Here is a 22,852-nt window from a genome sequence, read left to right as displayed (position 1 = left end):
TGTAGAAACCCAATCTTCTTCACCGAGCGCCTAGCATGTGACAGGTGCTTCTCTGTCTAGTGCATAGCACATGACAGCTATTTTTCTAATTGCACAATGAATGGGTTCACACAGCAACCCTGTGAAAGAGGTACTACGATCTATATTTCACAAACCAGAAGATAATTGTAAATTCCTGGAGATCACAGTGGAGGAACTAAGATTCTAATTGTCTTCTGACCAGAGCTAGGCTCTGAAATCACTCCAAGAATTGACCATCAGCCTTAAACATCAGTCTTCTTTCCTGGTAATAAACTGAGTCTAAGAATGTCAACTTTGTCTTACTACCACTTGACTCAGTTATTTTTTTCCCAAATAGCAATAACAATCCAGAGCCCAAACAATTTCCTTATTTAAAAACTACTGTCCAAAACAAAAAGCCTATTAACAATACCCCAAAACAATTAAGATTTCTACCTCATATAAAGTCATAAACATTTTAATTCAGAATGTTGACATTTAGAAGAAAAACTACAGAAAAGCAAATGGATTTGAATTATCTGACTTTATTGAGCATGCAATGCAATTTATTCTGGCAATAAATTAATATGTGCAGTTACAAAAAATGTTGGGTGTTTTTTCCAAGAAAAATGTTTCTGAATGTGCACAATAGAATATACGCAGAATCCTTTCCACAGTCGACTTCGTAATTTTTAAACTCATAAGTGTGGTAGCACCAAGTTATGGAACAATGGACTTTTTCTGTAATTCATGATTTAGTTTGCGTTTATAAAGGTTTTAATTGCCTTTTCAGTTCCCACAAGCTACCAAGCCTGAAATTAAAGAACTGACAGCTGAGAAAGGAAATCACCTGATCAAGTCTCCTAATTGTACAGCTGAAGAATCCAATGGCCTTGCCAAAGATTACAAAGCTAAAAAGAGACACAGCCTGGATGACAAGTCAGTTTTTATATGTGCTCTAGAAATGTCTTGAGCTAAATAAGGCACACGTATCACACAGAACTTTAGTCATATCTCACAGTCCAGTTTTACTCTGCTTTCTCTTTATTTTTTAGAGAGGAGGTCTTGCCCTGTCAGATAGGCTGGAACGCAGTGGTGTGATCACAACTCACCACAGCCTCAAACTCCTGGGCCCAAGCAATTTGCTCATGGCCCCATACCTTGCTAATTAAAAGAAAATTTTTTAGAGGCAGGGTCTCTCTATGTTGCCCAGGCTAGTCCTGAACTCTTGGCCTCACACAATCCTCCTGCCTCAGCTTCCTGAATAGCTGGGATTACAGGCACGAGCCACTGTGCCTGGCTCTGGTTTTACTTTCTGCTTAACACAGGATTCAATCTTGATGTGTTCCTTTATAGTTCACAAACTTAGTGACTCAATTGCTTTAGAAACAAACCAATAAATGATTTTATTTAGAAATAATCTGATTTAGAAATAAAACCATTCCCATTACTGCAGCATTATCATCAGTCACTGATTGCTAATGCTTTTCATGCTTCTTTTTTCCTGGGATGTGTGAACCTGGCAACTTTTCCTGTTCTTCTATGTTCTTAACAAACCCACATCAAGGGTGTCTGTTCATGTTTGAAATTCATCAGCATCAGAAAGAGCTAACATGTTGGCAATATCTAGAAAACCATCAACATGACTGTGGGACAGTTCATTTTGCTTTGCAGCTGATCCCACCATAGTGAGTGAGTACTCTGCTCTGTTCATCTGAGCAATCACTTTGCTTTTGCAAAGCAGTTGTGGATTGCTTCTGGGATGTCAGTGTCCCAAACAGCAATGAGATTTCTCATCACATCCAGAATATGCCACATAATGTACCCAGCACTTTCAGCATACAATTTTTGGTAATTTATTGTCTCAGCCTAGTGGCTGCACATAGCCATGCTGCTGGCAGGTAAAAATGGCTACTCACTTGTTTTAACCTCCAATGAATGTGTACAGTACACTTACCAATAAGTAACACAACATTTACATTCTAGTAAGCTATTTTTCTAATTGCAGGAGCCATTCCTAAAACAACCTGACAGACATCAGTGCATTAACATTTTTTATTTATACACAGTAAAGTTGTGTATATAAAGGGAATTTTCAAATTTCCAATGTAAATGATTCTAATTTCTTGCTATTCTTAGTACTGCAGCAAAGGAAGAATGATAGCCTATCTTTATATATTTCTTTTTCTTCAGGGCAACATTTCTCTGCAGGAGTGAATGTCTGGTTTGGCTGCATGTTATAGAGGCTTATTAAATATGCTCTCATGGGCATATTTATTCACAATAGATCCTTCATTTTCAAGCTCATTCTCTGTTGTAGATGCTTTACCTTGTAGTACTGACACAACACTGTGATATGCCAAAAGCACAGCTTCCAGCCACGGAAATCTGACAGTAACCCCTATCTGGAATGCAATTGCATTCGCCTTATCAAAAAACAAAAATTCAGATACAGAAATATTACTTGCTCTGATCTGGCAAAGTCATTCAAACATTTCATTTACTACACTGGAATCCTCTGCTCCTCATTGTCACCAATTTCACTTCTTTTGGATGTTTTTCATCTTGTCCTGACTTCCAAGGAATATGCAGAAGATAAGAAAACTCCTCATTCTTTCATCAATTTAGACTTACTTTCTTGTTCACTAACTTTTAGCTCTGGAGACATTGTGACCTCACTGTATCTTCTCTTTAACACTATGACCGAATTCTCTGCATGAAGCATTATAGAAATGACACGCTGAACAGAACATGTCCATCCTAATGGGAAAACTGAGGAGACCGGCTTGGTATAGAAACTGGAAGTGTGCTACTGATGAAGCAACTAATTTTAAATTTAGAACAGCAAAGCTGATGTCAAATTTCAAATGAAGGGCTCATTTTAATTATCTTAATAACCAAGTCAAAAATACAATCTCTTTTTTATTAAGAAATCCTAATGACTGAGGTAGATGATGCTGTTATCAGATACTGAAGGAATTTGGTTTAAAATATGAAAATGATGAAACCAAGGGAAAGAAAGCACTGTTTTGAAATTATCTTCTTTTAAATTTAGATGGATAATTAAGAATGCTTCCAATTTAAGGTTCTTAGCACAAAATCCAGATATGTCATGTTATGGACTTGCTTCCTGAAGATGAAATCAGCAGTTGATGGAAAGAATCCACACTCTCACAGAACGGCAAATCACAAATGGTTGTCTCAGTGAAGCCAGTAGCTCTGCATTTGATATTTCTATCTGGGCTCATTTCCAACTGTTCAGGATTTGGATTCCTGAAGGCTTCTTCAGCATTTAACTAATTCTTTGTTGGCTGAAGGGACTGGGACTGTTTCTCCACACACAAACTGATCCTAAGACAGAGTGAGAAATGACATTAACCAATAAATTTCCGTGTCACAAATGCATTAACATTAAACCTTCATTTTGTTACAGAATCAATCCAGCTCTGTTAATTTTGTTTTTCCATTGCTATTATCATTTCATTGGTCAAAGAGCCAATGACAGCACTAGAATTAGAATCTTAAACATGTATCAATTTTTGATTCTGAATTCATTATTTAATATAAAGCATCTTATAAACAAATATCCCCATCTTCAGTTCAGAGCAACCACTTCTCAGAAATCACATAAAGATATGCCACATCTTTTAAATTTCTGTATTACTACTTACACTAAAACTTCTCCACTTTAATATTCGGTCATTCAAATACCAGTCCTCTTCAAAGTAATTACTTCTTCTAACTAAAAGGGACGGGTCTTTATGTGTTTCCCAACATGGATAATCTGCAACGTTAGCTACTTTGTAAATGAAGTTCAATCTCTGATCATTTATCCTGGCTATGTCAGCTACCACAAAAAATCTCTGCTTCCAAGGTTATCCCTCACCTCCAGCAATCTGATTCCTGAAGGATCAGCCCTTACTCTGTCCCTGCTACTCTGTTGTCCAATATTTGGAACCCTTTCACTGTGCCCTTTGGAATTCATGGTCCATTGTTAGCACAATGCTCCACATTCTCAACCTCTTCATCAAAATATCCTTTTACCCCCAAAAGCATTGGTAATATCTGGAAACAGTTTGAATGGAAACAACTGAGGATTGCTATTGGCATCTAATAGGTAGAGGCCAGGGATCCTGCTAGACATCCTATAATGTGCGAGATATCTCTGGACAACAAATAATTATCAGGTCTAAAATGTCAATAGTGTTGAGGCTGAGATGAAGTCATATTCTTAAGGACAGTTTCCCCTATAGGCCTGTCTAGTGGAGGCTCTGTGTTCTCAGGGTCCTAGTACGAGAGGGATTGGAAATGGGGCTAGTTCCTCCTTTTTGCCACCCTTCTCCTTTCCTGTCTAAAACCTATCAGTTTAGAATCTTATGTCTTGAGACTACCGCATTGCTATTCTTCTCTGTTGCTGTCATTTATCCACCCTGGATGCCATATTTCAACTCCTCTGGACCTCCACCGTATTCATCCTACCATCCTTTCACTGCCCCTCACTCCCTTCATGTTCTCTTTACATAGTTCACACTCCACAGTTGGTTATAACAACTCTTCTCTCACTCCTTACTATTCACTTGGGAAAACCATCAACCTGGTTAAATCTAACTTTCTGTGTCTAGATTCACTTATGAAGGCTGAATTTCTACCACTTTAAACACTCTCTTGATCCTCTATCACCACTGGTCACTGTCACATGTCTCTGCTCTCCTTTGCAGCAAACTCCTTAAAAGAAATGCCTATACTCACTGCCTTCCGTTCTCTCATTCTCTCCAACCAGTTTTCTGCCCGTTGGTTTCTTCAATCATGCGCTGTTCCTGTTACTCCATGGAAACTGCTCTCGTCACCGTCACAAATAAACTCAGTGTTACTAAAGCTAATGGTTTATCAGTGTCACATGACAAGGATCACCACTTCCTCGACCCTTTCTCATCTGGTTTCTAGGATTTGACGCTGCTGATTTTCCTCCTTTCTCAGTGGTTGCTCTTTTACCATCAGCTTTGGTGATTCCTCACTTCCCTCCCTGACTTTTTAATACTGGAGTGCCTTAATGCTCAGTCCTGTATTTTATCCATCTCTACATTCACAGACCTGGTGATCTCATCCAATTTCATGGCTCTAAATGCTGTCTGTCACTGATAACTCCAAAACTGACATTGCTAGCCAATCTCTCTCATGAACTCCAGACATATATATCCAATTGCCTTCTAAACAGCTCAACTTGGATGACAGACCTCTCAAACTTACTATGTACAATTTCAACCCCTATACCTATAGTTACATTCCCTCAATTGACAGTAACTCCATCCACCCAGTTATTAAGGTAAAAAATATTGAAATCATCCTTGACTCACTCCTTCACACCCTATACAAATCAGTCATTCAAAGCGTATCCGGAATCTAAGTACTTCTCATTACTTCCATTGCTGTAACCAGGTCCAAGCCACCCACCTCCTTCTTTAATTAGTGTAACAGCCTCCTAACTGGTTTTCCTGTTTCTATGCTTGCTCTCTATAGGCTACTGTGAACACAGCAGCCAGAATCATTTTTTTAAAAAAACTTAAGTTGGATCATAGCACTCCTATGTTTGAAAATCCCCCAATGGTTCCCTATATCACTTACAACAAGAGCCTAAATCCTTAAAGTGATCCACGACTTCATCTTGGACTATTCTCATCCTGCTCTGCTCTGGTCACACTGGCCTCCTCTTTGTTCCCTGATAAAATCAGGCATGTTCCTGTCTTGGGTCCCCTTCACTGAACGATCTTTTGCTCGACTCTCTTAACCCATACCCTCATATGTACACGGCTCACTTCCTTGCCTCCTTCAAATCTTTACTTAATAAGGCCTTTCTCAGTAAGGCCTGCCATGATCACCCTATGGAAAACTGCAACCTCCTCCCAGACCAGCACTCCTGATCTTCCTTACCCTGTTTGCTTTCTGTAGCAGAGCATATTTTAATACAAGAATGAATAATTATATTTCTAAATTATAGTCTAAATTATAGCCCACTTCTCTAATGAGGCTCTGTGCCTTATCCCCTCTTTCCCTATATTCATTTTTGAGTACATTCTTCAGAGTGTTAAGCTCCTTACCTAAATTTCATTCCAAGTACTGAACTAAACTTTGGGCAGGAGTGGGCAGTAATAACACTTTTTTTTTTCTATTGTCAACATCCTTGGGTGAAAGACAATAGGGCAACTAAAGACTAAAATGAAATTGTAAAGCTGCATCTAGGAATTATATCTCAAACAAGATAATGCAGAATTCTATGTATAAGCCAGGCATGAAATACCATACAATTGTTGCCTTCAAAGTAAGTCTAGGAGCTCTAAACAATTTTAATTACATATTAAATAGAAGAGAAATATAAAAATTGTCCATTAAAATAATCTATATACTTTCTTCTATTTAATAAATAATAATTTTCACTAAAGCTAGATTTATCTCTAAAACTAAAATAAATTATGTAATCTGAACTTTAAACATTTTAATTTACTATTCGGCTGTTTATCAATGGTGTTTAAAACCTGCCTAAATACTGCACTTTACCTAACACAATGAAACATTCTCCTGCTCTCATCACTGACAGGCTGATCTAAGTCCTTGCCACTGCCTTATAACACCCTTCCCCCGTTTTAAAAATTATATCCCTTACTTTGTCATAAATCACTTTTATAATGAGAGAGCAGCTAGGACACGTTGCAACGTCTTCCCCATTCTCCAAATCTTCCTACAACGAAATCAAACACCATGTGGTCAGCATAGTCTTCTCTTCGCCATATCCTCCCCCAAACCTATCCCACCCCTAGATGCAAGTCTCTTGGTGGCTTGCCTTCCCCGCAAGGTGGGTGAGAACCCCAGGGCCTTCACCAGGAAATGCCGACATCATTTTCCCCTAGAAACACCTAGGAAAGTTAGGCGAGTTTCAGTCGCCCCAAAAGCCCTGGGAAACAAAAAACGAGTCCCCTCCTCGACAGAAATATCCCAGGCTGGTACTGTAAGGTAGCGATCGGGCAGAGACAGAGGCTCCCCGCCGCCCTCTCCCTGGCCTAATCTAAGACCAGAACTACGTGCCTACCGAGAGAGCTCAGGGTATTAGTTCGGGTGGGGGGATGCGGGAGGAGGAAGATTCAGCAACGGGAAAAAGGACGTGGGTGACACAGCGCAGCAAAGGCTACCCAATGACGGAAGGAACACGGCGGAGCCAAACTGCGCTTGCTTGGGTGAACCGCCGGGCGGGACCCTGAAGTTACCTTGGTGATGGAGAAGTTATCTCCACATGGGCAGGGATAGAAATACGTCTCCGAGTCCTCGTCATATTGGAAGTCCTCGATTTCCACCTCGTCATGAAACACTGCCATGGTCAGCGGGGGTCGCCGATTGGGTGACGCCCCGGCAGTCCGAGACCAGCTCCGACGATCTAACTTGGCCGGAACCGGCCTAGGCTCGGCATCATCAGGTCGCGCCGGGCAAGGACCAGCGCTTCCGGCGCATGGGCAATGACGCAACTCCTGCCTGCGCGGCCAAACGGATAACCGTTAGCGGTCACCATGGAGATGGCTGAGCTAGGGGCGGAGACGGCTGAGCTAGGGGCGGAGACACTGGGAAGACGGCGCGTCTTGCTCAGCGGGGTCGCGCACCGCTCCTCCTATTGGATGGCAGTGACCAATAGAATGTGGGGCTCGCCCGCGCTGCTGCGTCATGTCTGGGACCGCGGAGTATCCCAGGTGCCGGCAGCTAAACGTGGCCGGGTCTGCAAGCAACACCAGCGGGGAAAGTTTCCCTGTTTCTTGTCGCCTGCTTTAACGCCTTAAACAGCCCGCTGAAGGCTGCAGCAGGTGCTAGGTAGCATCCTACCGGCCCTCGGGAAAGGCGGAGTGGGGAGGCGAGAGCACCTTAGCCTCCTTGACCTCCCTTCCTGGTGACGGACGAACAGTTCCGTGGAATTTCGCTTCACCGAGTGACCTTGAGCCCAGGGCGACGGACGGTCAGCTTGTTAGTTCCTGGCTGCAGGTACATTCCGCGTCTTTCTCACCCCAGAAGTCTTAAAATATCCTAAATTGTGTTGCTGAAAGGACCAAGCCCTGGAAGGCAGGGATTGAGTTTTAGTCTTCTGTTTGCCAGACATATAACATTATTAACTACGATGATTTGTAGTAATAGTAATAACATCAGCTTTTATTATTGGGGAGTTATGTGCCAGCTCTTGCACTAAGTGGAATTGTCAGCTCTAGGAGTTTACGTGTTATTCCATTTTATTAGTCTTTAAACTGAGGTACAGAGAGTTGGGCATCTTGACTAAAATCATGCACCTGGAAAATAATGAAGAGCTTTTCTGTCTCCAAGGCCCAGGGACAAATTACTTATGTGAGTACCAGTTTTTTCTTTGCGAAGGAAATGGTGTCAGTAGGCAGATTTATCAGTGTGAGGCCTACGTATGCCTTGAAGCGAAATGCAGATAAAAGGCATTTTTGTCTTAAAAGCAGTGCTAGTGCCTGTTTTGGTAAAACCGAGTCCACTGGGTCTTACTCAATTACTGGGCATTTTAATATCTTAATAGAGAAGAAATGCATTGTAGTGAAAAAAAAAAAAAGCGCTTTTGAGAGAAGATCTGGGATCGGAATCTTCAGTTGTTGATTTGCTCTGGCAAGTGGGAATTTATATTCTTTGGGCCTTATTTCCTCTTCTAAGAAAGGATTGGAGTAGAGATAATATAAGATCCTTTTTAGATGTAACGTTGCACTTTTGCATGGAAATTGTGAGTTTTACTTGGTTCAGCAACGATATATAACATTTAGTTTATATTTACATAACATATCCCTGTGCTTATATTTACACACTCATATGTTGGCATAAAGTTACCAATTTTGTGCACACTTAGATGAAGCTCCACTCAATGTAGCCCTTTTAAAGCTTGAAAACTTAAAGGCAGAGGAGTTTTTGGGGGAAAATCCAGAAGCTATATTACAGGAGTTTATGGAGGATTATTTCAAAGGCCTCACAAACGCTGAATTTTGCGTAATTATAGATTTACCCAGCAGTTAGGAAACATTTGTTAAAACTTGTCAAAGATTAACTGTGATGATTCTGGTCTGTCTGGGCAAAGGAGACATCCCAGCAAAGCCCACACAGCTTGGAGGCTGCTCCACTGTTGACACAAATACTTACCACGAGCCTCTTGGAGACAGGAAAAAACGGGAGATTCTCCGTGTCTGTTATGCAGTCCCTTTGATCATTTTGAGGTTGGGAGCCGTCTTTACTTCTTTAGTTCTTCTGAGTGTAAGTACTTGAAAATTCATTATGAGCCATTTTTATATGTTGAGGAATGGGTGTAGTCATATTTGGCTCATGGGAGGTATAAATTGGTAGATCTTTTAGAAAGCATTTCGCATCTATCAAAAAGAATTTGCTCAGGAATTTTAAAATCTGAAGTTAGTAGTCCTAAAAGTTATAGGGGTTGTTGGGTAGTTTTTCTTTGTAATGTTCCAACTTTTCTTTGAATGCATGTTACCTAAAGTGGAAAAAACGAATGAGCTACTTATTATTAATAGTTGACTCTGTGTTGGTCATACACTGTGACCAAATCCTTATGTGTATTATGTCATTAAAACAACCCAGTGAGGTATAAGTATCATTACCCCCTTCTTTAACATTGAGAAGCAGGAGGCTTAGGGGCTGAGGAACTTGCCTAAGGCAAAGCTGGTAAATGGCAATAAGCTATGATGAGAACTCAAATCTATCTGACCCTAGAATCTAGGCTTTTAATTAACAGTAATGTCATTTTTGATGTGATGGTACTTCAAGCAGAGCTAGATTTAAAAAGCAGCACTGCAGCTCTGCAGACTGCTGAGATCTTCCTCTAAGCAGTGCTTGGTCCCATGAGAACTAGATTTGGGGAGAGGAGGTTCTCTATGGCTTTCCATATGTTTTCATCGTGGCATCCATTGATCGTCCCCACTGTCTGGTCAGAGATGGCTGCTCTTAACGTTCTGCCCAATTTGAGCTTGTCCTGTGCTGAAGAAAGTAAAACCATATCCAAGCATGTAATGTAGTTTATTTTACTCCACCCAGCACTTTTAAAGAAAACATTACAATGACTACTAAACTTTACATTTATTCCTAAAAGGATGGAAATATTTTGTAATGACACCCTTTTTGACCCTGAGAGTGTAACATAAGCAGATTTATTAGTTGCTATAGTAATTTGAGATCACAAGTTTATTTATCATAAATGTTAACTAACACTGCTTATCCAGGAAACGACAATGCCTAGGGTTCTTAGCCTAAGTTCAGATTTAGAAAACTGAGGTGGACAGATCATGAGGTCAGGAGTTTGAGACCAGCCTGACCAATGATGAAACCCGGTCTCTACTAAAAATACAAAAATTAGCCAGGTGTGGTGGCACGTGCCTGTAATCCCAGCTACTTGGGAGGCTGAGGTGGGAGAATCACTGGAACCTGGGAGGCGGAGGTTGCAGTGAGCCTAGATGGTGCCACTGCACTCTAACCTGGGTGACAGAGCTAGATTCCATCTCAAAAAAAAAAAAAAAGTAAGTCATAATTGTATAATGCAAAGTGTATTTGATGAGTGCTGTTGTATATCAGGCCAGAGGGAGTTGTTTATTGGCAATACCAAACCTCCACCTCTCTAGATTGTTTGACAAGGAAGAGAAGGGGTCAGTGTATTAGGACTGATTTTAGTAACACTCTTGCTTGCCAGGTACTTCGGTAGACGTTTTATTTATTCCTCTCAGTAATCCAGTGAGGTGCCATGGGTAATGTTAAAATGGCTAAAATTGCTGAAGATTAGAAAGCAGGAAGGAGTCACACCTGAGCCCAGTTCTGCTGATTTCAAGTCAAATGCTCTGTGTATACTACTTGTTTACCAAGAGGAGCCCCTTTTCTTTCTCAGTGACACCTGATTCTAAATTGGCAGATGTCATGATTGTTCTTTGAACTTACTTAACTTCAGTGCATTTGTGCTTGTTGAGGCATTCTTGGCTTTTCTCTGTCAGTGTCCTCTCACACCCTGCCTAATGTATCAGCAAGTTTTGGGGCTCTAATTCCAAAATATATGTCATGTTCATCTACTTCTGCCATCTCTGTAGCTGTTACCTTATTATAATCTTAGACCCGAGTCTTTTAACTGGACTTCCTACTTCCACTCCTGCTCCTCTCTATTATCCTTCCCACAGCAACTTGAGCAGTCCTTTAAAAATATAAATTAGGTCTTGTCCTTCTCCTGATTGATTCAGACTTTGCAGTTGCTTCCCGTTACCCTTAGGATAAAATTCCTACCCTTACTATAGGCTGCTGGACTTCATCTCATTTCACTCTTACCAGCTTACTGCTCTCCAGTCATACTGGCCTTGGTTCCTCTTCACATGCCGGACTTATTTCTGCATTAGGACCTTTGCTCTTGCTAGTCCTTCTGCCAGAGTGATCTGCCTTTAACATTTGCTTGGCTGCCGTTTCCTCATCATTCAGGTCTCAGCCAAGGTGTCATCCCTGGAGAGATATCTTTCTTAATATTTCCCCCACCTACCCCATCACTCTTACTTCCTTTATCATACTCACCATAATCTATAATTATCTTGTTAATCATTTGTTTACTGCTATGTGTCTCTGCTTCATGATGGCAAGGGCCTTGTGTCTAGTTCTTTATTATATCTTCAAGGCCTAAAATAGTGCCTGGCACCCCAGTAATTGTTGAATGAACTCAGTATACCTGTTGAACTGAAACCATGTAATTAATCTTAAATGTTAAATTTAATCTGTTGCTTACAGAAGTTTGTTTTACTACGTATTTAGTGAGTGTCAGTTTTATTTAGCATTTATTATAATTTTCTGCATTTCAGAAATAAAATTAGTTAAGATTTCTTGGTAAGGGAAGACCTGTGAGGATACAGACATTGATGGGATGTTCTTCTTTATGTGGTTTTAGAAATAACTTGATATATATTGATCTGCTGTGGTTGATTAAATACTTACAGTATGAAACCACTGGACATATTTCAAAAAATTAGCAGGTTTTAAATTTTTTGTATTTTAGGACTGGCATAAAGCTTTGGAAAGCACTTTGAACAGAATTTTATTAAAATGTCCTTTATTTACCAGTAGGTGGCATTCTTGGTCATGGTTACTTTTACAAAATAAACTCGGGATTTTAAAGAGAACTGCTTTTTTTTTTTTGAGACTGAGTTTCGCTTTTGTTGCCTAGGCTAGATTGTAATGGCACAATCTTGGCTCACTGCAACCTCCGCCTCCCGGGTTCAAGCGATTCTTCTGCCTCAGCCACCCTAGTAACTGGGATTACAGGTGCCCGACACCATACCCAGCTAATTTTTTGTATTTTTAGTAGAGATGGGGTTTCACCGTGTTGGCCAGGCTGCTTTCGAACTCCTGACCTCAGGCGATCTACCCATCTCAGCCTCCCAAAGTGCTGGGATTACAGGCATGAGCCACTGTGCCCGGCAAGAACTGCTTTTAAAATTAACATTTGTTTTCCAGTTCAGTTGAGAAGGAGACTATTCAAACAGCATAATCATTAAACAATGTATCCTATTGTGAGGGCAACTTATTTTAGCAATAGTCGTCTAAAACATTGAACAGAACAGTATTTCCATATTTAACAATATAGTGGTTAAATTTTATCAGGGAACTTGGCCTTAAGTGACATATAACTGTGTCATTCTAGTCTTTGGTCTGCTGTTTCCTGGGGTGGATATCCTAAGTAGAAGGTGTTAAAGACAGGCCAAGGAAGATGAACAAAAGAAGCTGTAAGATAAATAATCAAAAAAGAAAAATGGAAGCATGGAGGGAAGAATGAATGGAGAGCGGGTAATTGAGAGTGGGCTTGTTGTGAGGTGATGCCTACTGATTATAATGAACCTTTCCTTTGGCAGCTAAGAGGTAATAGTGCTTTTGATCAGTTCCCCAAAACATTGTTATATGTTGTTGTTGCCTTTGCAGGAACTTTGTGAGAATTTTAATGCATGGAAAAACTGTCCACGTTCCAACTGCTGTACATCCAAAAGTCTCAGTGTAATAGCAGGACCAAAATATTCTATCAATCAGCTGACCATATTCTTAATGACTACTAAAATCTCGTGGACTTCTAAAGTAAGTTTCAACTTCTTTCTTTCACGGATGAAGGTAACATTATTGACTTAGAACATTTAATGGAGAAAAACTACATTTAGTGGTCTTGAATGAGGTCGAAGAGGCCTTCTGCTTTTTTCATTTAGTAAAGAGAAAAATAGTAAGTACCATGCTTATCCACAATGATGATGCAACATACTATGAAAAGAAGAAATATATCATTTATCTAAAGACTAGTTATGAAGCAGTGAGCTTTTTAATATGATTGGGGTATAACGGAATAAACTATATATGACATATCACCATCAGATTTATTTATTTTTATTTATTTTCTGTCTTCATCTATTGAATGCACACTCCCTAAGGTTTTTGTTTTCTTCATGCCTGCAGCACCATTGCTTACGCCAGTGCCTGCCACATACTGGACTCTTGATAGATACTTGTTGAATGAAGGACCAAATTAATGAATATGGAGTAGGAATGTAAACAGTTAGCTTGAATATTTTGCTAACAGCAATTTATTACAATTAATTTATATACTGCCTCCCAAAAAGCTCAGAGAAAAAAGTATTCACATGCATTTTCATTTATTCTCAAGGTAACTAAGATAGAAAAGGACAGATAGAGCAATGTAACATATTAAATGTGGCCATTTTAGACAAATGTTTAAAAATTGACGTAGGAAAATGATATAAAAGGAACCAAAAAGAAATATCATCTGACTCCTAATCAGTGCATTTCTTGATAGGCTGGTAGTTTTTAGAATTTGAAATGTTGAAGAATCTGTGTGTGTGTGTGTGTGTGTGTGTGTGTGACTGTGTGTGTTTAACTTTTTGTTGAAGTTCAAGTACAAACAGAAAACTACACAGATCCTAAGAGGACAGCTTAATCAGTTTTACAAAAAGTGAAAATACTCATGCAATCTGCACCCAGATTAAGAAACAACATTGTCACTGCCACCTCCCAAGGGAAATTACTAACTTGATTTCTGACATCATAGATTCATTTTGTCTGTTTTTATACTTTATATGCTTTAGAATAAAAGAATATCTGTTCTTTGGGGTCTGGCTTCTTTCATTCAGTATGTTATTTGTGATATTCATCTATGTTACTGCATGTAGTTGCAGTTTGTTTTCATTGCTTTATAGTGTATCTTACTGTGTGAATATATCACAATTAGCTTATCTCCCTTAGTAATGGCATTTGGATAGTTTCCAGTTTGGGCTATTATGAATAGTGTTATTTTTATCAGTTTTGGTTTTTTAATATCTGGGAACCTTAAGCTTCTTGTTTGGGAACCACGGTAAATTTATCTTCCTCTTACACTTTACCTAACAAGAAATATAAAAGACTTATGTAGTGCTCTTTAGATAGAATACAATTATCAGGAAGTTACAAAATCTCCCTTCTTCTATAATAGCATAAGATTAGTCCTGTGAACTTGGTCAGAGATTTTAGAAAGCAATAGAGAACACGAATATTTGATAGCACCAAAAATTACATACTTATATACATAATTGTGGAGATACCTTGAGTCAACTCTAAATAGTGGAAGAAATTTTGTCAAGGTGAAGTTAGGCTCTTGGCTGCTTTGCTGGTAGCTTGACTCATAATAGCACCAACAGAAATCCAAATTCTTCTTCACTGACCTTCTAAAATGGTCTGCTATTTCCCCACTTTTTAAAACAGCAGTTTGAAATTTCAGTTTTATGTTTTCCCAGGAAGCGCCATGGCCTGTGCTGCTGTTATGATTCCTGGGTTGTTGCGGTGCTCTGTTGGAGCCATCCGTACTGAGGCTGCTTCACTGAGATTGACACTCAGCACTTTGCGCCACCTTACTCTAACCAGGTGAGTCATTAAGCCTTCTATGTCATTTGAAGTTGATTTTCAAAACGACCCGACCTGCTGATGGTTGTGGGAGGCCTATCAGACTCCCGGAAAGGTAGCATCTTGGCGTCAGCGTGCATGCTGTCAGGTTGTTAACCCTTTTTTTTTTTTTTTTTTTTTTTTTTCCTGAGATGGAATCTTGCTCTGTCACCCAGGCTGGAGTGCAGTTGCGTGATCTCAGCTCACTGCAACCTCCACCTACTGGATTGAAGCGATTCTCCCGTCTTAGCCTCCCGAGTAGCTGGGATTACAGGCGGGCACCACGACACCTGGCTAATTTTTGTGTTTTTGGTAGAGACAGGGTTTCGCCATGTTGGTCAGGCTGGTCTCGTACTCCTGACCTCAGATGATCTGCCTGCCTCACCCTCCCAAAGTGCTGGGATTACAGGCGTGAACCACCATGCCCGGCCAAAACTTCAGTTAGATGGGCAAATACTCACTGGCCACTTTATAGGATCCATAGTGTTACACTGTATTTAGGATAACCATGATATTTCAGGAAAAACTAATTTTATTATTTTTGTGAAGATAATATGTAATAACTTAATTTTACTTTCTGTTAAAGCATAATGAAATCCAAAAGGAAAACTGATCACATGGAGAGAACTGCAAGTGTCGTTCGACGGGAGGTTTGTATCTTCGGGGTATGACAGGTTTTTCCGGCTACTGGCTTATGGGTAAAGTGTTGTCTGGTCCTTTTGAAGGACAGTCGGGAAGTTTGTTATTTTTCTATATAGAAATTTTCTGAGCAGGACATATGATATCTGATTTGAAAAGATGATAGATACTCAAATTTTTTCCCTTTAAACTTGGAATGAATGGATTACCTGTTGATGAAGGGAGTAGAGCAGCAGTTGAGGGAGCCATCCTCACAGGTATGATGTTTAGGGTTATATTTTAGCACTAGAATTTCTTTTAGAGCCTACATTTTATGAATAGCTTACCTTTTTTTGTGTGTGGGGTCTTTTTTTTTTTTTTTTTGCATCATGTCTCAAAGTCCTTGTTCTCGTTCCTACTTTAGAACAATTTATTTCATCAAGGGAGAAAGCACTAACATCTGAGAAAGGAAAATGGACAAGCTCTTGTTATCCTTCTAATGTACAGATTTTTTCCACCATATTCAGACTATAGAAAGCTAATCTACCACCTGAAAGGGTGTCAAGGGCTGAGAAGTAAAGGATCCTTACCCTTTACCTCAGTGAGTAACCCCATTTTTATTTAAAAACATAAATTGGATATTTGATTTTGCTTTTTTGAATGTTGATCACTTATTCAGGTATATTTAGCTTAGGGTTATAAGTCTATTGAAGCTAACAATAAAAATATTTCATATAAGAAATGATTATATACTTCTACAAACATAGGCAGAAATTATATTGTCTTATTTAAATTTATCTATTAATAGAAGGATACATTTTAATGTAAAGGCATATTGTTTAGGCCCTACTTTTAAGGCTAACTTCTTTCAGAAAATTACCTTGGGACTAAGGGTATATGTTTGTTGATTCAGCTTAAAGTTCTTTTTTTTTTTTTTTTGAGAAGTTTGTAAAATTAGTTCAGCATAGTAGATTTAGGAGCTTGTGGGGAAGTACAGTTTTCACAATGGTAAATCTGAAAAGACCTTTTGGTTTGTTGAAGTGACCAAAAATGCTGATTCCGTAAATGTGAGACTTGTTAGGATTTCTTTTTAAAAAATGAAGGCCTTGCAAATTGTGAAAAAAAAGTGATTTCTCTTAAGACTCTTTCCTGTTGTATTTTGAGGCTGGCGGAATTAGAGCAGAGGTTGAAAATCTTTCTCTAGAAGGCCAGATAGTAAATATTTTAGCTTTTTTGGGCCATGCTGTCTTAATAACAACTTCTAATCTTTGATTTTATCATGTGAAAAGAGCCATAGACAGTATGTAAACAAATTTCATTTACCAAACACCCAGATTTGGCTCTGCAGGTAATAGTTTGCTAGTCCCTGAATTAGAGTATTCATTTCAGAATTTTATTTTACATACCAATTAATTTTAATAGCCTGCAGAAACTAAGTGAAATATAAGCAAAAAAGAATCATCATGCATTTACAACAATTAGTGCATTATTTACTGTTGAGCATCAACTGATATTTATTGAGCACCTCCTAATTTCCAGGACCAAAAACTTTTTTGTTACCTTACGGAATTCTCAAAACTATGCCATAAAATAGATAATAATATTTTAAGACAGGTAAGATAGATAGATAATAATAGTATTTTCTTTTTTTTTTTTTTCTTTTTGACACAGGGTCTTGCTCTGTCACCAGGCTGGAGTGCAGAGGTACAGTCATGACTCACAGCAGCTTCTGTCTCCCAAGCTCAAGTGATCCTCCTGCCTAAGCCTCCTGAGTAGCCAGGACTATGGGCACACTACTGTGCCCAGCTAATTTTTAATTTTTTGTAAAGATAGTCTTGCTGTGTTGCCCAGGCTGATCTTGAACTCCTGGCCTCAAGTGATCCTTTCTCCTTGGCCTCCCGAAGTGCTGGGATTACAGGCATGAGCCACCACACCTGGCCAGTATTTTCTTTTTAACAGACGAAAAGAATAAGAATCGGACTAATAGCAACTTGCACAGCATCCATCATAGGCATTAACATACTTAATTATGTTGACTGCCAATTCTAAGGAAACATATTTTCACATTTTTATTGTTGCCACAAAGTCTCTACTTTTACATTTTTCAAATTTGTGTGGATATAAACAGTATTTTTATTTATATCACCATCATTTCTCTTCCTTAATAGAAGACCTTTATCTCCCTAAGGTTATCACCACTTATCTGTAATTTCTTGCTTATTAATTTTAATAAAATTTACATAAGTGGGAATGTACAGTATTCGGTATTCTGCAGTTTACAGATGAGGCAGGCACATGCTTTAAAGGTTACACCTATTAAGAAGTAGATACTAAGGGCACGTCTCTCTGAGTACGCTCACACTGCCTTTTCTTGGGTATATGCTGGAAACCCTTCCAATAAATCACTGTACTGTCACAAAAAAAAAAGATATCAACTGTGATTTCTAAAATATACTTAAATATATTTAAAATTAGCCTCATTAAAATTTTTGGTTTGTAAATGTAGCTGTATAACTACAGTATGTTAAGAAGCTTAAATGACTGTGTATTATGATGGTCAGTGACATATGAAGTACCAATACACATATTCTTTCAAGTTTGAAGTATCTCACCTGAGAACTGGGCTAAGGGGCAGTTCTTTAATTTGGTTCAACTGGAATAAAACTATAAAAGGTGTATTTTCCTTTATGTAACAGATATATAACTATAGCCAAAAGGTCAGACAGCACAGAATTCAATAAATATTGAGGATAATGGAATAGTTATTATCAAATTCTAGCCAACTTCTAGTATTATGAAAGTAATCTTAGAGAAAACCTGTCCTAACAAAATTATTTTAAGAAAAAGGGAAGGAACTGTAAAGAAATAGACTATTAGAGATCTAGTAAATATTCCTATTTTATAGATTAGAGACTGAGGTTCAGTCTTGATAGGTAACTTGCCCAAGCCATATATGCCAGTGGTGAAACCAGGACTGATTGCTGAACCTGACTTCTGTTTCAGGTTCTTTTGAACATGCCCTTGTTCTTTCATGTTATGACCGAATCATATCATTTATTCACTAAATTTTAACTTTAATTTGGAAAATTATCAACTTATAAAACTGTTTCTCTTTAGCACAACTCTCTAGTTTTTCTAAAAATGAGCATTATAAGAACAGGATACAGTTCATAACATTGGAGCACTCTCGTAGTTCCTTAAGATCAGAACTTTATACAGGAAAAAGTTCCCTTTATATAAAGTTTGATTTGGCTGGAAAAAGCTTATAAAACAGTCATAGCTTTAAAGCCTTTTTACGCTATATCATAGTGACATCCTCTGTTGTAAAACGGTTTTTTATCATCTGACATTTTCTTCAGATAGGCAGTTTTCCTGCTTTGGCTGTCTTATAAGAGCTTCCAAAGACTTCAGTCTACCTATAGTTTATTGTTTGTAGGTCAAGAAGAGTTATCTTCGAATGTAGCTTAGAGACTTTCTGCCAAAAATGTCCTTTATTTGTGTCTTGTCTGCAATAGGAATGTTCAATTTGTGTTCGAGCGCAGTGGCTCATGTATGTAATCCTAGCACTTTGGGAGGCTGAAACAGGAGGATCACTTGAGACCAGGAGTTCAAGACCAGCCTGGGCAACATAGCAAGACCCAGTCTCTACAAAAAGTTGCAGATTAGCTGGACATGGTGATATGCTTATAGTCCTGGGTACTCAGGAGGCTGAGGCAGGAGGATCACTTGAGCCCAGGAGTTCAAGGTTACTAACGTGAGCTATGATGGTACTACTGTACTCTAGCCTGTGTGGCAGAGCAAGATCCTGTCTCTTAAAAAAAAAAAAAAGAGTGTTCCATAGTTTACATCCTTATATAAGGAGTCGTCAGTGTCTGTGTCTTCCATTTCCCTAGTTTCTTTTTGGGCAGATATAAAAGAATTAACTATAGGTTTAGAAAACTGGCAATAATAGATTATTTATTTGTGTTTAATTCTTCAACTGTTTGATTAATTGTGCTAAATAAGAATGAATTATCCTGTGCTGACCTGATTTTCATGGAATATTTGTAAAGTTTGGATTAGCAAGATAATTGGTAGTTATTTCAAGCACTTCTTGGGTTTCCAAAGACTGTTGAATACCCTCTGAATTTGAAGTTTTCAAAGTAATAGTTGTAGAATTTAGATATTCAAAAGATGTGTGAAAACCACCTATATCCCTATTTTAGTTAACTGATGTTTTCAAGATAGATTCTGGTTTCCTAGTTAATCTTGTTTAACTAGTTTAAGAGTTTCCTAGTTAATCTTGTTTAATTAGTTTAAGAGTTAACATGTATTTTGACTTGAACCTGGGAGGCAGAGGTTGCAGTGAGCCAAGATTGCGCTACTGCACTCCAGCCTGGGCAACAGAGTAAGACTCTGTCTCAAAAAGAAAAGAGTTAACATATATTTTGTATACTTCTTGGTTTTGGAAGCTGGTGACTTTACCAAGGCAGATGAATCAAGTAATTGCATGTTCAGGGAGCACATCTGTGTTAACTGTATTTTACTTTGCCTCATTTAATACAAGTGATTTTTCTGATTTGACTTTTAGTCATACTTTTTTCTCATCTTCCAATTTTTTCTTCTGGGTTTGTTTGTTTGTTTTTTAAGAAGGGTCTTTTCCGTGATTGTCTTCAGGCAAAGGAAAAAGTTGTTGGAAAGATACTTTGTTTTAAATATCAAATCCCCCGTCTGATGTCAAGAGAGTCAGGAGTGAAATGGTCACTGCATAGTGACTGGTATTTACTAGAAACGCATCAATCTTGCTTTCTTTTTTTTTTTTTTTTTTTTTTTTGCCACTTATCAACTCTTTCGTTGTCCTTTATGGAAAATGGTTGTTTATTCTTTTTGTCCTTGGTGATTCATAGAGTAAATCGCTGTCCTATATAGCTGAGTGTCACTTGTATGAGGTCCTGGGAGACCCGGGGCCAGCAAGAGGTGCAAGGTGGCCCTTCTTCCATTTCAGAATTTTATAGGACAAAATTATTGGGACTTTTAGGGGATTATTTTGAGCCAAGTTTAGGTAAACTACAAAGAAAGTTAATTCAGACTGTTTAGAATTTTAGTGCCCACAAGTCAGAAAATTACAAATCCAATCGTGGTACTACCTTTCAGGAATTTTTTAGTTGCATCTCTTCTCCTCTTCTGTTTCTCTTTCTTTTCTTTTCTTTCTTTTTTTTTTTTTGAGACAGTCTCGCTCTTGTTGGCCAGGCTAAAGTGCAATGGCGCGATCTTGGCTCACTGCAACTTCTGCCTCCCGAGTTCAAGTGATTCTCCTGCCTCAGCCTCCCCAGTAGCTGGGATTACAGGTCCCTGCCACCATGCCCCGCTAATTTTTTTTTTTTTTTTTTTTTGTATTTTTAGTAGAGACAGGGTTTCACTATGTTGGCCAGGCTTGTCTCAAACTCCTGACCTCGTGATCCACCCACCTCGCGGCCTCCCAAAGTGCTGAGATTACAGGCGCGAGCCACCGCTCTCGGCCCTCCTCGTCTCTTTCTAATTTCCCTTCTTCTCCCATACAGAATAAGAACTGCGAAGAGTTGGGAGGAACTGGAGAAAGCTAGGTGATATCTGGCTTTCTCGGCAGTATATGGCCATTAGGGACTTGCCCCAATTTCCAGAGGGTGCTTCTAGCCATAGAGTAGGGGCTGGACCTTGGACTGGTTGAAATGAATGGCACCTCAGGTTTGGCCATGACAGAACTGGATCAGCTTCTTATAGTCACGTCTTCCACTCTTACCTTTAATTTGTATAGTGAGTGTACTTTACACATGTTATTTGCTCTTCAACTGAAGTCCATGAGGTATCCTAAGGATACGACGTCAGGTGGATTTTACAAAGAGGAAGCAGGGCCTAGGACATGTCACTCAGTGGCGAAGGGAAGCTCCAGCTCAGAATTCCTGGGCTCAAGGACTGTGCTGCTGCTCTTGGAGTCGACAGAAAATGGAGTAATCACCCAGAAATGTTCTTTTGGTTTTGGGTATTGTATTTCCTCTGGAAAGCTTACTGAATGACCGTTTATGATGTTTATGCTTCTTACTTGGGACTGTAACTGTAAGTAGTCTGAGATTGTGCTGATGGAGGAAACTGAACTCTGAATTGAATTACATTGGAATGTTTGTGTTTGAGTTTTATTCATTTTATTCTTAAGAATCAAAAGAATAAGCAGTCTGAACCCTAGAAATGTCAAGGAGATAAGGGTAGAAATATTGTAATGCAGTAAGGATTGTTCAGGCAAGACACATTTTACTGGAGGGGTCATTCCGTGCTTGGCCTCTATAGACTTGGCCTACTGAGCAGGATATGCTCTCTTCATCAGTTTGTTGGGAGAGTTTGGCAGTGAAAGAATTTCTTAAATTACTAATTCTTATGCATTCATTTGTTCATTTGGAAATGTGCCAGACCTTGGGCCAAATCCTGGGGTTACAGCATTGAAAATGATAGATAAGCCCCTGTCCTCAGATTTTAATGGGACTCTGATCAGAAGATTTTATGCACCTAATTGATTTTGGAAAACTTTCTAATTCTTTTTCTATTGTACTAGTTTGCCTTTAGAAGCCTATGTCTTTTTCTACTGTATCTTATGTATATATTGCCTTTTTGTTTACAAAGCACCAGATTATACAACATTGATTCTCAAGTAATCAACATTGATTACTTGATTCTCACAACCATTCTGGGAGGGACATGTAGGGATTTTAATTTCTATTTCACAGATGAAGGGATTAAGAGTCAAAGATTTATTTAGAATGACCCTGCTTTCTCATTTGCCTGAAATAGTCCTGGTTTATGCCTCTTGTTTCTGGTATAATTGTCAATAGCACTCACTTTCACTCTCAAAATTATCCTGTCTTGAATGATAAATTATATTGTTGTCGTAAGTGTAAAGGACTTGTTCAAGGGACAAGGACTCAGTCCTTGAACTCAGATCTTTGATAATAGAATCAGCTTTTTTTATGTTACAGCAGAATATGACACTCTGTTTAGACAGACAGGGTTTAATTGAGCAATGTGTTACTAGGCATGAGAAAGGAGGGAGATACTGATGGCAGAGTGGTTAGTTAATAAAGTCAAATGGCTGGGCCCCTGGGGCAGATACCTTTGGGGATCCTACAGTTCCTGGTGCTGATTTTCCAATGCTCATAATCTGCTTGTGGTCTCATAATCTGCTGAGGCTTGGGTTTGAATGGGATGGTCTGCTTAGCTGCAGAGTGGACTATGTCCCAAGGCTAACCTTTACAGTTCT

General features: G+C 38.9%; 2 protein-coding genes and 1 pseudogene across 5 annotated transcripts in view; 1 reads left to right on the top strand and 2 right to left on the bottom strand.

Annotated features, from left to right (window-relative positions):
- Positions 1-525: 525 nt before the first annotated feature.
- Positions 526-7,582, bottom strand: DPH3 (diphthamide biosynthesis 3). Of its 2 annotated transcripts, XM_011977938.1 has the most exons (3): positions 7,257-7,582; positions 6,659-6,733; positions 526-3,351 (listed from the first exon to the last, which is right to left on the bottom strand). In XM_011977938.1, the coding sequence occupies exons 1-3, from the start codon at positions 7,362-7,364 to the stop codon at positions 3,286-3,288; spliced, it is 249 nt and encodes an 82-aa protein (XP_011833328.1). In that variant the 5' UTR covers positions 7,365-7,582; the 3' UTR covers positions 526-3,285. The 2 variants fall into 2 exon arrangements, with proteins under 2 accessions (XP_011833328.1, XP_011833329.1); XM_011977939.1 differs by lacking the exon at positions 6,659-6,733 and having other exon boundaries at positions 7,257-7,471.
- A 4-nt stretch (positions 7,583-7,586) lies between these two features.
- OXNAD1 (oxidoreductase NAD-binding domain containing 1) overlaps positions 7,587-22,852 on the top strand; it is a 75,317-nt gene continuing 60,051 nt past the window's right edge. For 2 of the 3 annotated variants that reach the window (XM_011977934.1, XM_011977933.1), the window contains exons 1-4: positions 7,587-8,016; positions 12,976-13,125; positions 14,826-14,952; positions 15,557-15,620. In XM_011977934.1, the coding sequence (XP_011833324.1) occupies positions 14,834-14,952; positions 15,557-15,620 (183 nt within the window). In that variant the 5' untranslated portion in view covers positions 7,587-8,016; positions 12,976-13,125; positions 14,826-14,833. Of the gene's footprint in view, positions 8,017-12,975; positions 13,126-14,809; positions 14,953-15,556; positions 15,621-22,852 lie in introns of all 3 variants that reach the window. The other variant, XM_011977932.1, reaches the window with a different exon arrangement.
- LOC105538178 lies at positions 18,887-22,750 on the bottom strand (annotated as a pseudogene).

The sequence above is a fragment of the Mandrillus leucophaeus genome, unplaced genomic scaffold (genome assembly GCF_000951045.1).
Source record: "Mandrillus leucophaeus isolate KB7577 unplaced genomic scaffold, Mleu.le_1.0 Scaffold186, whole genome shotgun sequence".
NCBI lineage: Eukaryota > Metazoa > Chordata > Mammalia > Primates > Cercopithecidae > Mandrillus > Mandrillus leucophaeus.
This window is presented reverse-complemented; position numbering and strand designations above follow the sequence as displayed.